At 38.2% G+C, this 14,484-nt stretch overlaps 3 protein-coding genes across 5 annotated transcripts; 2 read left to right on the top strand and 1 right to left on the bottom strand.

The window, feature by feature from the left end:
• Positions 1–822: 822 nt before the first annotated feature.
• LOC17893058 (pre-mRNA-splicing factor prp12) lies at positions 823–8,180 on the bottom strand. Of its 3 annotated transcripts, none has more exons than XM_023785698.1 (16): positions 7,889–8,180; positions 7,354–7,488; positions 7,114–7,190; positions 6,955–7,038; positions 6,686–6,773; positions 6,426–6,568; positions 4,382–6,317; positions 3,820–4,127; positions 3,388–3,703; positions 3,148–3,303; positions 2,873–3,017; positions 2,313–2,389; positions 2,022–2,158; positions 1,713–1,821; positions 1,225–1,527; positions 823–1,136 (listed from the first exon to the last, which is right to left on the bottom strand). In XM_023785698.1, the coding sequence occupies exons 1-15, from the start codon at positions 8,081–8,083 to the stop codon at positions 1,327–1,329; spliced, it is 4,107 nt and encodes a 1,368-aa protein (XP_023641466.1). In that variant the 5' UTR covers positions 8,084–8,180; the 3' UTR covers positions 823–1,136; positions 1,225–1,326. The 3 variants fall into 3 exon arrangements, with proteins under 3 accessions (XP_023641466.1, XP_023641465.1, XP_023641467.1); XM_023785697.1 differs by having other exon boundaries at positions 1,238–1,527; XM_023785699.1 differs by lacking the exons at positions 7,114–7,190; positions 7,354–7,488; positions 7,889–8,180 and having other exon boundaries at positions 1,238–1,527; positions 6,426–6,566.
• Positions 8,181–8,717: 537 nt separating this feature from the next.
• LOC17893309 lies at positions 8,718–11,151 on the top strand. Its single transcript, XM_006297323.2, has 3 exons — positions 8,718–8,955; positions 9,233–10,183; positions 10,286–11,151. The coding sequence occupies exons 2-3, from the start codon at positions 9,272–9,274 to the stop codon at positions 10,988–10,990; spliced, it is 1,617 nt and encodes a 538-aa protein (XP_006297385.1). The 5' UTR covers positions 8,718–8,955; positions 9,233–9,271; the 3' UTR covers positions 10,991–11,151.
• Positions 11,152–11,346: 195 nt separating this feature from the next.
• On the top strand, positions 11,347–14,404 carry LOC17893368 (homogentisate solanesyltransferase, chloroplastic). The gene is made up of 10 exons (XM_006297706.2): positions 11,347–11,636; positions 12,067–12,188; positions 12,272–12,418; positions 12,728–12,953; positions 13,073–13,146; positions 13,290–13,382; positions 13,574–13,691; positions 13,860–13,922; positions 14,076–14,108; positions 14,202–14,404. The coding sequence occupies exons 1-10, from the start codon at positions 11,427–11,429 to the stop codon at positions 14,274–14,276; spliced, it is 1,161 nt and encodes a 386-aa protein (XP_006297768.2). The 5' UTR covers positions 11,347–11,426; the 3' UTR covers positions 14,277–14,404.
• The last annotated feature ends 80 nt before the right edge of the window (positions 14,405–14,484 follow it).

Here is a 14,484-nt window from a genome sequence, read left to right as displayed (position 1 = left end):
TCAGCGTGAATGAGTTCTGCAAAAAGGTTCGCCGCGAGCTATATAGGATTGATAACGATGGTCTCTGGTGACACTCTCAGCAATACTATTCGCTACACGGCGAGACAACTCTATTCTCCATTCTTCAAAGAGGAAACTGTTGTGGGTTAGAGAATGCGTGACTAGCTTGGTTGGATGATGATTCTAGTAAAATCTTGGAAAAATGCAGGTTACTCAAACCTTCTACTGCCCAGACACACCACAGTTTCTACTTTTATTAGCCGAGGAAATCTACTCACATTGCATTTGATGAAGTTCGATGATGGTCTACGCCAATGAGAGATTTCTGTCTGAATTTGAGTCTCTTCTTTATTAGTTTCCAGCCAAATCGTTGCATCTTCTTGAGCTTTTAAGAAAAGAGAAAGATAAAAAACGCGTTTCTGGTCTTCCATTGATGCCATAAAATCCAAGGAAAGGCATAAGATACACTGGAAGAGATGTTTGTATCCTTATGCATGCTAGAAGGTGATGCAAGTTTTAAAAAAACAGAATTACTAGAAAACCCTGTTCCTGGAAAAAGAATATGTAACTTGCCATGCGGCAGGTGAAGAAGAGTACATGGCAAATGGAACTCAGGTTCTGTGCCACATATTTTACACATTAGATCGATCTGGATTCCGCTATACTGCAGTCGGTCTGATACTGCCAAAGCATTCCATAGGAAATGTTTAATCTTTTGTGTTACTTTTAATTTCCAGAGGTTTGACCACATGTTTCTCTTCAGTGGCGACAGGTAAGTGACTTTGCGAAGGCTATGCTCCGGTAATTATTTAGCACAAGAGAAATAAATGTCGTCTCCAATTTATGTAATCCAAATTTTTGAGCAAAAGAAAAAAAACTAAGGAGATTTAATAACTTCGTATCCTTTGTTTAAATTTCACATTATTTGGTTATTCGTCTTTATATACACTATGATACCGAATCCTATGGATGTAAAACCCCACTTCACTCAGCAACTTCTGTACATAGGGGAAGTATCCTCCTCTACAAAATGTTGCAGAGAGAGAAAGAGGATTGCTCGTTAGACTCGTTGTTGCCCTCAAGTACCCAAGGCAGCTCCTCAGACTGGGTATTTGATATTTCCAACTCTTAGCATCCTATACACAATAATGTCGATAAGTTGGTAAGCATTCAATAGTTAGTTTATAGATTCCATATGTAGATTCCAGCTTAAAAGATTATCACCTCAGTTACGCACCATATCAAATTAGTGAATTCGTTAATCATAGAACTGCCGTCCTCTAAATTGCAAGCCTCAGTAAGAAAGCGGGCTGGGAAGAGGATGACCTAGTGTAAAGCGTAATGGACACGCTCGAGCAACTGTACAACTTGGTGTAACATGAGAGGCGGAAAAGAAAGTTGTTTTGAACTTGCTTTTGATGTGCTTTGTGATGGCTGAGGTGTCGATAAAACTGACTCCTGCTGTCTATTTGTAAGCTCCAAGAACTGAGCTAGCATGTCACCATCCAATATCTTTGTTGCTTGGGACTGCAACAAGTGAAAACTTATCTATCATACTAGCAATAATGGATAAGAGCTAAAAATTTAGCAAACTCTGTCCACAGACGAAACATTTAGTGACCCACCGAATGCAAACATTGAAGTGTGAACTCAACTTTTAGAAATGATAATCATCCCAATCTAGATAATTAAAACTTTTTTGGTTCACTTACCTGATTCTCTCGACCTCGGAACTCCTTATGATCGTTACCGAGAACAGGAGCAGTCAGCGGATGGATCCCGAGCTTTGCTTGGACAGCTTTTAAGAGCTCATATTCCTCACTACAGAAATTGGTGATCGGTCATTGAACTTACCACGGAAAATCAGAACAACCAGTGTTTCTGGTGCAAGTTTGTGGGTAGCTAAGTACAACACGTGACAATATATTTTCAAAACTACTTATTACTTCGTACTTGTACAAACGAAATACCATATAAGGTCCATAACTAGATATGTCTTCAGTCAGATATTCAAATCATACCTTGAAATAGGAGCAAAGACAAATATACTTCCCAAGAGCGTGCCTGCTATGATAGTGTCATCAGCTGTGTTAATACTTTTACTAAGACCATTACTTTGCAGTCCATCATCAGCTGGAAGTTTATAAATGTTGCAACCCTGTAAAGAAGGTGGGGGCAAGCAGAAATGAATTGACATACATAAAAACATATATCTTATTGATTAAGCACACCAAAAAGGAATCAAGATAGCAGCATTAGCCTTTTTATTTATAATATTATAGTGAGATGCTGGCTTTAAGTCTAGGGTTTACCTTTTTGATAGCCATGGCAATCTCTCCCATGAAATAAGCACAGTTTAGATTCAGATTGGACTCCGGACTTGAATATTCTGGATCATCACAAGGTAGTTTCAGTTAGCAAATTCTTCTGAATCATAAAAATTAGCCACTATAAGAGTATTTTCAAATCCCACGGTTTGTTTTAAAGCACCTAAAAGAATCGTTAGAACAAGGAAGATCAGCAGAGACTAGATACTAAATTTAGCCCTACTATCAAGCAATCAATTTTAATAACTTTGTTCACTTCATTCTGAACTAAGCTGCATGCTCTGCAAATCTTAAAGAAGATTGGATACTCCTCCAACTGTGATACACCACTTAGCTGACACAGCATGTACTATTTCGACAGGATGTATGCTACACAATGGACAGGATGTATGCTACACATTAATAAAAGATAGCATCTATAAATCTACAAGATCACACTTTTCTAACTGAGTAAACATTGTTCGATAAAAGCTAAACTCGAAATATGGAAGAGTGAAAAGAGAGCAATATCTGAGCTAACTAGAAAAGGCTAAGTGCTTTCGTACCAAAGTCTGAATGATCTTTGCAAGACAGGATTGCTATACTCCCTTTGCGATCAGATACAGCAACAGAATTGCCATCCATTAGAAAGCAGTCAGCAACTAACCTCTGCGCCGGATCACAATATATTTGGAGAAGTTTCTTCGAGTCCTTCAATAACATGAAAAAAGAAAAGAGAATCTCAAATATTTTTAGCCAAAATCAAGTACCCAAACAAATCAGAAGAGATATAAGAAAGAAACACTGGAAGGTAATGTTCATTAGTGACAACAGAACAAACCTCGTGATAAGAATAAAATAAAACACCGTCACGGCAATCACCAACGACAATTCTAGTAAAGTATGTTCGCAGAGATGTTATCATAAAACGAGTCCTTCCCACCGCAAACCTCTTCATTCTCTCAGGATTATCGTTCGGAAAACCACATACATAGAACTATTGAAGACCATAATCTTTGTTAGCAGATTAACATGCTAAATAGTTGGCAACAAAACTATAGATCATCAAAGTAAGGCTTACAGCATTGCCGGCAGACGCCAGGAAGTAATGATCAAGGTATGGACAGATTGCAAGTACCATACCCGGCCAAGTGGTTGAAGAGGCCAATCTTAACTGCCATGTTTCAGCTTCATCAAGCTTGATTCCATCATAGCTGTTATCATCTGGACTGCTACAGAGACTACTGCTTGATAGTTGTTCTGATGCGTATCCCACAACATCACGAAAAGGTGATGTACGTTGAGAAGAAGAACCAGCCTTTGAACAAATTGTCATTGAGCCACTATCCGAATTATGAGTGTGTTCTAAGGAAAGAATGATTAATCGTCCTTTTGTACTGTAAAAAAAAGCATTCAAAGGCAGACACACGGTCAGCACAAAGTTCTTCTTACATCAGTCACCACTTTCACTCCATGGTCAAGTTAAAAAGTCGCTAAGATCCAGATTTCAAACCTTTCAGCTTCACCACTGGGTAGTATAGCAGGACCAGAAGACAAACTCGTCCCAACCACAAGGACATGCTCATTACCCACACGCACAAGCTCCATTGACTTTCCAGTTTCTCCAGGTTTGAGCTTGTAAGATGATAAGACTGACCCACTGAGCGGGTCCACACAGCATATATCAGACGTACACGTATCATACAGATCCGTTCTCATGACAATTAATAGTTTGCTTTCACTATGGTAGATAACCTTTCGCGGGGTGCCTCCAAGGTGAAATTTTTGTGCATTAAGCCGTTTGCTGTGCACCATCTCAACCTACAAAGGAAGCATACACATCAGGCGATCATAGCCTTAAATAATAGCCTCCAACACATTCCCACAACTGTCTATCTTGTATAAGTCTACGAAAACATAGATATAAGCAATTAGCAAATACAGTTGATATCTATTTTTCAAGTAAACTATATCAAATTATTAACCATTGATTGATGAAATTTGATTTTCTTTGTCCAAACCATAACACAATGGTCCGTGAAAATCTATACAAATTTATAAAATAGAATATTTACCAGATGTAAACAGTTCTCTGAAACAAAAAGAACTCCTTGAGGGCATTCAGACGAACATACAGGAGTTGCATGAGTAGAAGGTTGGAATGAGATGGAAGTATAAGAAAGGCTTTGTCGAGCTGTTTGTAACAACCATGGCCTGTCACTAAGAGCTATGATGTCTGAATCAAGTGAATCACTGAACGGAACCAAGAAAACAGGTGTGATGCCAATGCGTCGGGTGGCAATTAACAGAAGGTTGATTGGTAAATCGTCTCTTTTGCCCACAACAATGTCCATCTCTTCTTTACAATAACTAAAATAATCTGGACAATTCAACCCGGATGTATGTGAAAAAGGGGGCCACTCAAAACGAAGCAGCATCCCATTTCTCAACCCAGAAAGGACATAAAGTTGATCAACTAACACGAGTCTTACATCTTGAGGAATGCATCCACTAATAACAGTTCCCATCGTATTTGTTAATGATACCAATCCAGAAGCAAGGACTCGTACACCGACACCATCTTCTGAGAAGGAGAGGACCTCAACAGAAGGCTTATGTGTGCCAATCAAAAACGTATAGCCTTGCTCCATACCAGAAGGAATTGCAGCTTTGCAACTATTATCCAGGGAAGAAGCACGGGATCTCTTTTTTCCAATATTTTTTTGAGGAACTGAGATGCAGGAAACTTCATACTGCAATGTTACTCGTTGAATTTCATAGATTTCACAGGATTGAGATGATAGTGATTTGATCCCAAGAATGGACAAGAAACAAGGGTTAGACGTAGAGACAACTATCAAATTTTGACCAACTGCACCCAAGCTGATACTGACATTTTCTGGAAACCACGACGAGAAAAATGGTGAAGAGACGGGAATACCATCAGAATGAGCATCCGTTGTGGGCATGCACAGTCTTATTGCATCTTGGTGAATCTGAACCAACAACCCATCAGCAACAATCCCACATGCCAAGGTGCAAACATCAGACTGGAAACCAACTGAATCAGTGACATCTTTAAAGCTTAAACCAACTGATAAAATCCTGGTCTCCTCAACAAATGACAAAACAAGAAATGAATGGTATACATCAGTAAGCTTCATTTTAACAGTCCAAGTACCAGTTATTCCTTGATAAACAGGCGCGGTTTTCAGAAGTTTTTCTACATTAATGCCACTACGAATAATTCTCAAGGAGCCTTCAGGGGTTACACCACAGCAAGCAAATATTTGGTCTCGTTTCTCATTTTGGTCATCCATAACTGAAAAATCCAAGATCGGAGCAATATTTTGTATGGAACTCATCCAATGTAGCTTTTCAGTTCCCAATCTGAAAACCGTTCCATCTGCCATTTCTGCAAACGTAGCCAAGAATCCACCGTCGACCCATAAAATTTTGTTGCATGGTAAACCTTTGTATAAACACTCTGATAGATTTACTTTAACCCCATCATCTTCATATATGAGTTCAAACATGAAAAATTCACCATCATCCAAGCAAATAATCATCCGCGGATTATGATTAATTTCTGGCTCCCAAGTCCATGAAGAGACATGCTTAGAACTCAGCTTTCCAATGTCGCTTTCAGTATCTATGAACATGGGATCATAATCCCTGAGCTCTAACAAAGCACATGCAGCAACATTAAAAAGGCCCTCATCGTCTCCATCTTGTACTCTACATGAGTCTTCAACAAAATGCTCTTCCACTAATGAAGCAGGAACAAGATCTAAGGATGTCCTAAACAGACAGCAAGGGTTTTGGGGATCTCTAAGATCCATTAAGAGCGCATCACCAATCCTAAACAGAAAGGCAAATCCAGAGGAGTGAGGAACTTCGACAATACTATGTGCTAGAGCCCCAGCTTCAACATACTCTGATATTAAACACATGGATTCCTCTTTGACATTCCATCTAAATAGAACCAGCTCATTTATGAGAGACCCTTTCCTATACAAATAGAAAAACACCTAAGTAAGTAACCCTGGGATGACAGACGTCTCATGAAGCAAGCACAATAACTGAAAACAGAGATTTTCAAACTGAAAGCACTCATACCTATTTATAACAATGGCAAGAACAGGACCATACTCCTTGGATTCATTAAAATCTTTGGAAATGAAACACATGCTCCAAATAGTACCAGATATTGCTTGTACAGAGCTACCATTCCCTCCATCTTCAGAAGGATAAGAAATCCTCTAAAATTAAAGACATTAAATACATATTTTTAGTCTCTCCATCAACATCACTCATGACACAACTAATTGTAACCATCCTGTCTACTGAGGTTACAAGATGATGGCAGAAATCAATACCTCGTGAATAATATCACCCATAGACGATGTTGAGAGGGAAAACAGAGCAAAATGATCATGATACGCAGTGACAGCAAGAAAGAGACCACTGCAAAATGCATTACAGGAGTCAAAATTACTCGTGGCTAAGAAATAGCAACTCGTCAATTCAATTTCCTTAAAAAATCGAAGAGTGAGTACTTGGGCAATGGCCAAAACATACAGAAAATGTATATCTAAGTCATCAACACAAGAATGAGGTAACAAAATCATGGTTTATAAAACCGTACCTGGAATCTACTGTGAGCATTCTTCCAAGTTGAACTCTTGAGTTACCTAGGCTAGAAAGTTGAACATGTTGAATGGGCGAGAACCTACACAAAAGAGCAGTGAAATGAGTATGGTGACATTAAGCTTACGGGATAAATAAGAGTACACGAGAAAGAAACCTGTGCATTTCATTGCTAAATGAGAGAAAAGAGAGCTTTCCAGAATCAGAAAGAACAGCCAGAAGGTCTTTCCCCATCTACAAAAGATAACAGATGGTTGACATAACAAATCACAGAGATCTGCATTCCTATCACTAACAAAACAAGAGCTCGGTCGTTACCCATTTGAAAAATCTTTGCATGAGTAAAATAGATGATCAGTAAAATAAATTATTCCAAGTCTAAATGGAAAATGCTTACCTGCAAACGATTTGAATATAGTTTATTATTCTGAGGTATGACACATAAATCCTTAATTGTTCCAAAGACATTCTGTTCACAGACCGATTCAACAACCCCATCTTCACCAATAATCACCAATTCTATGCATGTCTCCTGGTAAGAGAAAAAAAAAAACATTCTAGTTACTGATAAAGCAACAAAATTTAACATACCATTATAACTGCCACGCACTACAGACGAAAGCTTTTATCACTGTATTTGTGCTCTGCAAACTATACATCCATTTGAAATAAAAATTTGCAAAACATTTTAAAACATCCTGATGCAACTACCATGCCCAGAAGAAAGCACACAACATTTCACAATGCCCTCAACAGAGAAAACAGCTAGAAAGTGGAAACAAGGTGCAGATACTCGAGTCGTATATCAACTCCACAAAATCCCAATCCCTAGAGGAGAGAGATTTAACAGAAAGAGTTTCTCACAAAAACAAATCAGAATCCAAATCCAAAAAGTAGAGATCAGTGGAAGACGAAGAAGGATGAACTCAGACCTTGCCGAAAACTATGTCGCGGGAGGAACGGGAGCGGAAGTAGCCATGAGCAACCTGGAGAACGACGCTGGGGCGAAGGATGCACTTAGCAAGGTAATGATCCCCGGCGGAGGAAGGAGAAGCGGATGGAGGAGCCGCCGTGGCAGAGGATGATTGAGACTGAGCGGAAGATTCATCCTCCGGAGCGGCCATCATCAATTCAAAGATACGGCAAGGGTCGTCGTGCCTTGGTTTAATTTACTCTCCGTCTTTGTGAAATTAAAAGGGCAAAAAATCTTGCAGTGACACACTGTTCCATAATATCTATCAGTCTTAATCCATTTTAACAAAATAAATTAATAAAATTTATCATTACATATATATACCCTAATCTGTATGATAAACAAAATTATACCATCTATTCCATTATTAGTAATTTAGTATATAGGTGGATGGTATACCCAAAAAAAAATTAAAGATTTTTCGGAGTTTAATTATACTCCGCCAAAAAAATATTAATAGAAAAGTGGATTTCCATTAATTGGAAAAATATGCGAAAATAACATAAAACGTATTTGTGAGTCTATAAAATTAGAGAAATTCTGCTTTGATGTACTGAATATTTGTGAATAAATAATAGAAGGATGAAGTGACATTTAATTAATTAAAGGGTAGATTTGTTTCATTTAGTTGGTAAATTAGATAGGAAAAAAAGGTATTTTTCAGTTTGCCCTTTAAAATTTTGTAGCTCTGAGCTGTTTGGTTTTAGGTAATTGTAAAATGTGATGCACTTGAGTAAAATCATTGCACTCGTTGCACCCGCACCCAAAAAAAAAAGTGTTGTATTGTAAGAAACAAAGAAACCAGTTAAAAAAGAGGAGAGAGTTTTTTTTTTTTATAATGGAAGAGGCGACCAAGTTGTGGTAAAAGAATAAAAGACCCGTTTATTGCGCCAAAACCAGAGGAGGTGCCTCTCTCTCTCTTTCTTCCTTCACCTTGATCTCGCCGTCTGAGATTTCCCTTACAGGCGTTTGTTAGTTCCCTGCTCCGATTTATTCTTGTCTGTTTAGGACACGAATTCTTTCTAGGTAATGTTTTTTTCTTCCATTCTTGTCTTTTCAATCCAATCCAATCCAATACAACAGTTGAATATGCTTGTACTCTGACCCAATTTCGAAGCTTTCGTTGGAAATCCGTAAAATTATGGATCGTGATTGTTGCTGTGATCGGAATTAAGAGTTGTTTCGTCTGAATTTTAGAATAAAGTAGAGATTTTGAATAAGGGTGTTTATGGATTTTTTTCTGTCTTGTTTCATTCAATGCATTTGTATTTTTGATCTGATCTAGGGATGCTTGGTTCTTCAGTTTGTGTGTTTTCTGCAGACGTATTTTGAAAATACAGCAATGGATCCTCCTGTGACGGATCTTGAGAGCATCGAGGATCAGAAAGAAGGAGGACCTTCCTTTCACTGTGATCTTTACGATACAGAAGTGGTTCACAAGATTGCTCAGGTCTTTCTCCCTGGATTAGCCACTGCTTGTGTCGATAACACTACCGGAGATATCTTCAGGAGTCCAGGTTCTGTGGCTGCTGACATTCGAAAAGAGATGATTGATTATATGAATCGCAGAAGCGAAAGCTTCGTGGCTGAACACATTGTTCTTCAAGGTGGTTCGGAGATCGAAGCTTCTCATGATCCTTTTGACATCATTTCTGATTTCATCGATGATTTCGCCACTTCTAAGCGCAATCTTTTCAGCCGGGTTTCGGGTTGGATGCTTAGCGAGAGGAGAGAAGATAATATTGATGATTTCGCGCAAGAGATGGAGATAAGCGGGTTCTGGTTGACCGATCATAGAGAAGAGATCGCTCAGACTTTGCTTAGAAACGTCGATTTTAAAAGCAGCTCTCATTGTGAGATGAAATTCCAAAGCCAAGGAGAACTCGCCGAGCACGCCATGAGTTGTGGGTATAGAACAATGAACTGTGAGAATGAGGGTTGTACTGCGGTCTTCTGCGCAAATCAGATGGAGAATCACGATTCTGTTTGCCCGTTCAAGATCATTCCGTGTGAGCAAAACTGCTCAGAAAGTATAATGAGACGCGAAATGGATCGGCATTGTATAACCGTATGTCCTATGAAACTTGTCAACTGTCCATTTCATGCTGTTGGTTGTCTCTCTGATGTACATCAGTGTGAGCTCCAACAACATCATTTGGATAATGTAAGCTCTCATTTGATGTACATTCTCCGGAGTATCTACAAAGAAGCCTCTCCGGATGATCTTAAACCCCGAGCTGAACAGATACAGCAGGTAAAAGATCAGAAAATACATTTTTCTCCATTTCAATATTTCTGAGCTAAATTTCTTGAGCTTAACGAGAATTTTGTTTAAAACTTTTGTGGTATGTTGCAGTTGTCGACTCAGTTATCTGAAGCCCGGAATGCTAGATCACTAACGAATCTGGTCAAGGAAATTGATGCAAAGCTGGGGCCTTTAGAAATCAAACCAAAGAATTTTACTAACTCTGAGTCTGATAAACCTGAAAATACAATAACGAAAGCTTTAGAAGAAGCTGAGATCAAAGAAAAACCGGAGACGAACTTAAAAGACGAGTCTTTGGAGCAAACCGCAAGGGAAGATGCAATGGTGGATGAAGCTGTAAAGAAAGTTTCAGAAGCTGAGATAGCAGACAATGTTAATGAAGAAGGCGAATTAAAAGCTCAAAAGCTTTTAGAAATAGGCGAGTTCATCAAAGAAGGAGACAACAACTCTGTAGATGATTTGTTAGAGAGAACTGAAACCAAAGCTCCAGAAGTTGTGGTCATGGATGAAGATAGAGAGGATGAGGAGAGTGCAGAAAAAAATGATTCGAGGACAAATGAATCAAGCAAAGGATTTGAGGTTGAAGTCAATGCCATGAATGATGAAGAGAATAGCGAGACAAAGAAATCAACTGAAACTGATACAGAAGCTCCATCGAGAATAGTCATGGACAAGGAGGAGGATGAAGAGACAATGAAATCAAAAGCTCGTGCTTCTGATGAAGCTGAAGCTCTGTCAAAGAGCTCTCAAGGTTTTTCGACAGCACAGGCTGAAACTGTACCCAATATGTCTTAACATCTTTTGTTGAGACAGACCCAACTCTTGAAAGCTAACATGGAGTGTTTGTTTTCTGTTCTTTTAACCGAGATTGTTTGTTTTGCCTGTCTGAAAAATATTAGAGTCATCAAATGTATCCAATTTTGTATAAGTTAAATGGATTGATTGCTTTTTTTTTTTTTGCAATACTTATCAATTGATTATGTATGATTGTGTCCTAGTACTGAAGCCCAATTCTGATTAACCGCTTCGAACCGAAATGGAGATCTCTTTTACCCAAAAGAACCAATTTAGTAGCAAACCGGAAAGAAAATAAACCGAAACGATCAAGTACTTTATTCTTCCGAACCGGAAAAAGGATTGGACACAACACAAACACAAGTCAAACAAACTTCGGCGTGCAAATGAAAGTAGCAGCGTAAAGAGTTGTTTTGTGTGGCTAGTGGTGGCATCAATGGAGCTCTCGATCTCGCAATCACCGCGTGTCCGGTTCTCGTCTCTGGCACCTCGTATCTTAGCAGCTTCTCATAATCACCATCGCCCTTCGATGCATTTAGCTGGGAGGTTTATAAGCCACTCTAAAGATGTTCACTTCACGAGCTTATCATCTTCGAGAATGCGGTCCAAATTTGTTTCAACAAATTATAGAAAAATCTCGATCCGGGTATGGTTTCATTCGAGGTTTCTCTTTCTTTGACAAGCGTATTTGCCGTTGCTCTGACTTTTAGACAATATTGGGTTAAGGTGAACTAAGAGTTTCCTAAAGATCAAATCTTGTATACTTTTTCTGGAACTGGGCAGCTCAGAAAGTTCAATTCTTTCGCAATCTTTAGGCCATCGATTTGTTCCAATTAGTAAACTGCCTTCTTTAACTTTTATTTTTTTTCTAAGTCCCATTGGTGGTTTTAAACGTCATCTAATTGTGGCGGAAGGTGCCTTTACCTCCCGTAATAAGTTAACCAAACAAAGTTGGATATTTTAGGATCACTAGGATTGGAAATGGTGAATGTTAGTATGATGTAATTATATTATTAGTTTTGATTTATAGTGCCTGTGCTTTTTGCAAAGTCACTCACAAAATTAGATACTGTCAGGCATGTTCTCAGGTTGGTGCTGCTGGTTCTGATCCAATGCTGGATAGAATTTCCCGGTTCCAAAATGCTTGCTGGAGATTTCTTAGGCCCCATACAATCCGCGGAACAGCTTTAGGATCCACGTTAGTATTTTGTTGCATATTGATTTATGAAGGGAGTTCATATTCTTTGCTTTCATTTATCATGACTTTACTTTTAATGGCAGTGCCTTGGTGACAAGAGCTTTGATAGAGAACACTCATCTGATCAAGTGGAGTCTTGTACTCAAGGCACTTTCAGGTCTTCTTGCTCTTATATGTGGGAATGGTTATATAGTTGGCATCAATCAGATCTACGACATTGGAATCGACAAGTATGTGCTACCATTAGATGTTGATGTACATTGGTCACTATTATTAGTTAATCTACATCAATGTTCCTAACTTTTGGTGCAATGATTCTTAGCTAATTTTCAAAACTCTTCATTAATGTACATCTACAAGTTTTCGCTATTTTGGATTCTAGATATAAGATTGAACTTTCATGAATTATAGTTGTCTTAGTTCCAGCCTTTGGGGCATCTTGTGTGCAATGTTTTACTTAACATGCATACGATCACTACTTTTGAGTCAGTATATAACCTGACTTGTTACTGTTTGAATTTAAATGATTTGTTTTGCAGAGTGAACAAACCGTACTTGCCAATAGCAGCAGGAGATCTATCAGTGCAGTCTGCTTGGTTGTTGGTGATATTTTTTGCGATAGCAGGGCTTCTAGTCGTCGGATTTAACTTTGGTCCTTTCATTACATCTCTATACTCTCTTGGCCTTTTTCTGGGAACCATCTATTCTGTTCCACCATTGAGAATGAAAAGATTCCCAATTGCAGCATTTCTTATTATCGCCACGGTAAAGGATGTTTTCTGCTTCTCAATCTAATAAATCAATTATCACCATATGTGATATTTTTTTTTTATGTTTTGGAAAGTTTTAATAACATATACACTGTATCGATGTTTACTTATCAGGTGCGAGGATTCCTTTTAAATTTTGGTGTTTACCATGCTACAAGAGCTGCTCTTGGACTTTCGTTTCAGTGGAGGTTAGTAGTCAAATGCACAATATTTAATATACATGTCGAATTAATGAGGACTTTGCATGTATGAATAGAGTTAAAATATGTGGTGGACAAGTTGTTCTTTGACAATGGAGCTAACAATTACTCAACTTATTCGGTATTTGCAGTGCACCTGTGGCTTTCATCACATCTTTTGTGACACTGTTTGCGCTGGTCATTGCTATTACAAAAGATCTTCCTGATGTCGAAGGAGATCGAAAGTAAGTAACTGCACACATAACATGTTCTCACCGGTCTTTGGCTTCTTCTATTTTACAATCCTGGTGTCTTTTCGAAACGTAACTAATAGTTTGTCCTGGATTAACCTATTCTGTTCAATTTATAGTCTTTATGTGAATGTTCAAGTGTGTTTAGTTAATCATGCATGTTCCTATTGATTAATTTTGAATAGGTTCCAAATATCAACCCTGGCAACAAAACTTGGAGTGAGAAACATTGCATTCCTCGGTTCTGGACTTCTGCTAGTGAACTATATTTCCGCCATATCACTAGCTCTCTACATGCCTCAGGTGAACACATCTCCCTCCAGTTTTTACCTCAATTCTTTCGGTTAATCAAAGCTTGAAAACCATTTACTACATGTATCAGCTTGATAAGCTGTTTCCACATGCATTATTGTCACTTTCTCGGTATGCAGCTTTGAAACACCATTCCTCTTATACTATAACAATCAACAGATTTTCAGAGGTAGCTTGATGATTCCTGCACACGTGATCTTGGCTTCAGGCTTAATTTTCCAGGTAAGCATCCCGAGACAATCATACTTCTCTTACATATAATGGTCAGCCTGTAATATTGCCCAAACAAAATCATAACCATATGCTTTATTTTCTGCATTTTGACAAATGCCACTTCATCGAATCTCTAATATCCCTGTTGTTGATTTTTGGTAGACATGGGTACTAGAAAAAGCTAACTACACTAAGGTAAAACATTTGTACATACTTAAACTTCTAATCACCAAAGATAAGTGGAGTGTGTATATCTAATGGGGGTGTAGAAACTTTTGGTTATTGCAGGAAGCTATCTCAGGATATTATCGGTTTATATGGAATCTCTTCTACGCAGAGTATCTGTTATTCCCCTTCCTCTAGTTTTATTTGTATATCTTCCTTTTCTTTGTAACTTGGCAGTCAAAATCAGTTTGTTCATGTACATACCAAAGGATATGTCTTTTTGAATTTTGATATCTTGCAATAATATTTCTTGTTACCAATACAAACACCAGCTTTCATTAGTATAGATCACCGTAAAAGAATAAATCAGAATTCATTCTACTAATGTTCATGAATTCAATATGTA

This window comes from Capsella rubella, unplaced genomic scaffold (genome assembly GCF_000375325.1).
Source record: "Capsella rubella cultivar Monte Gargano unplaced genomic scaffold, Caprub1_0 scaffold_3, whole genome shotgun sequence".
Classification (NCBI taxonomy): domain Eukaryota; kingdom Viridiplantae; phylum Streptophyta; class Magnoliopsida; order Brassicales; family Brassicaceae; genus Capsella; species Capsella rubella.
This window is presented reverse-complemented; position numbering and strand designations above follow the sequence as displayed.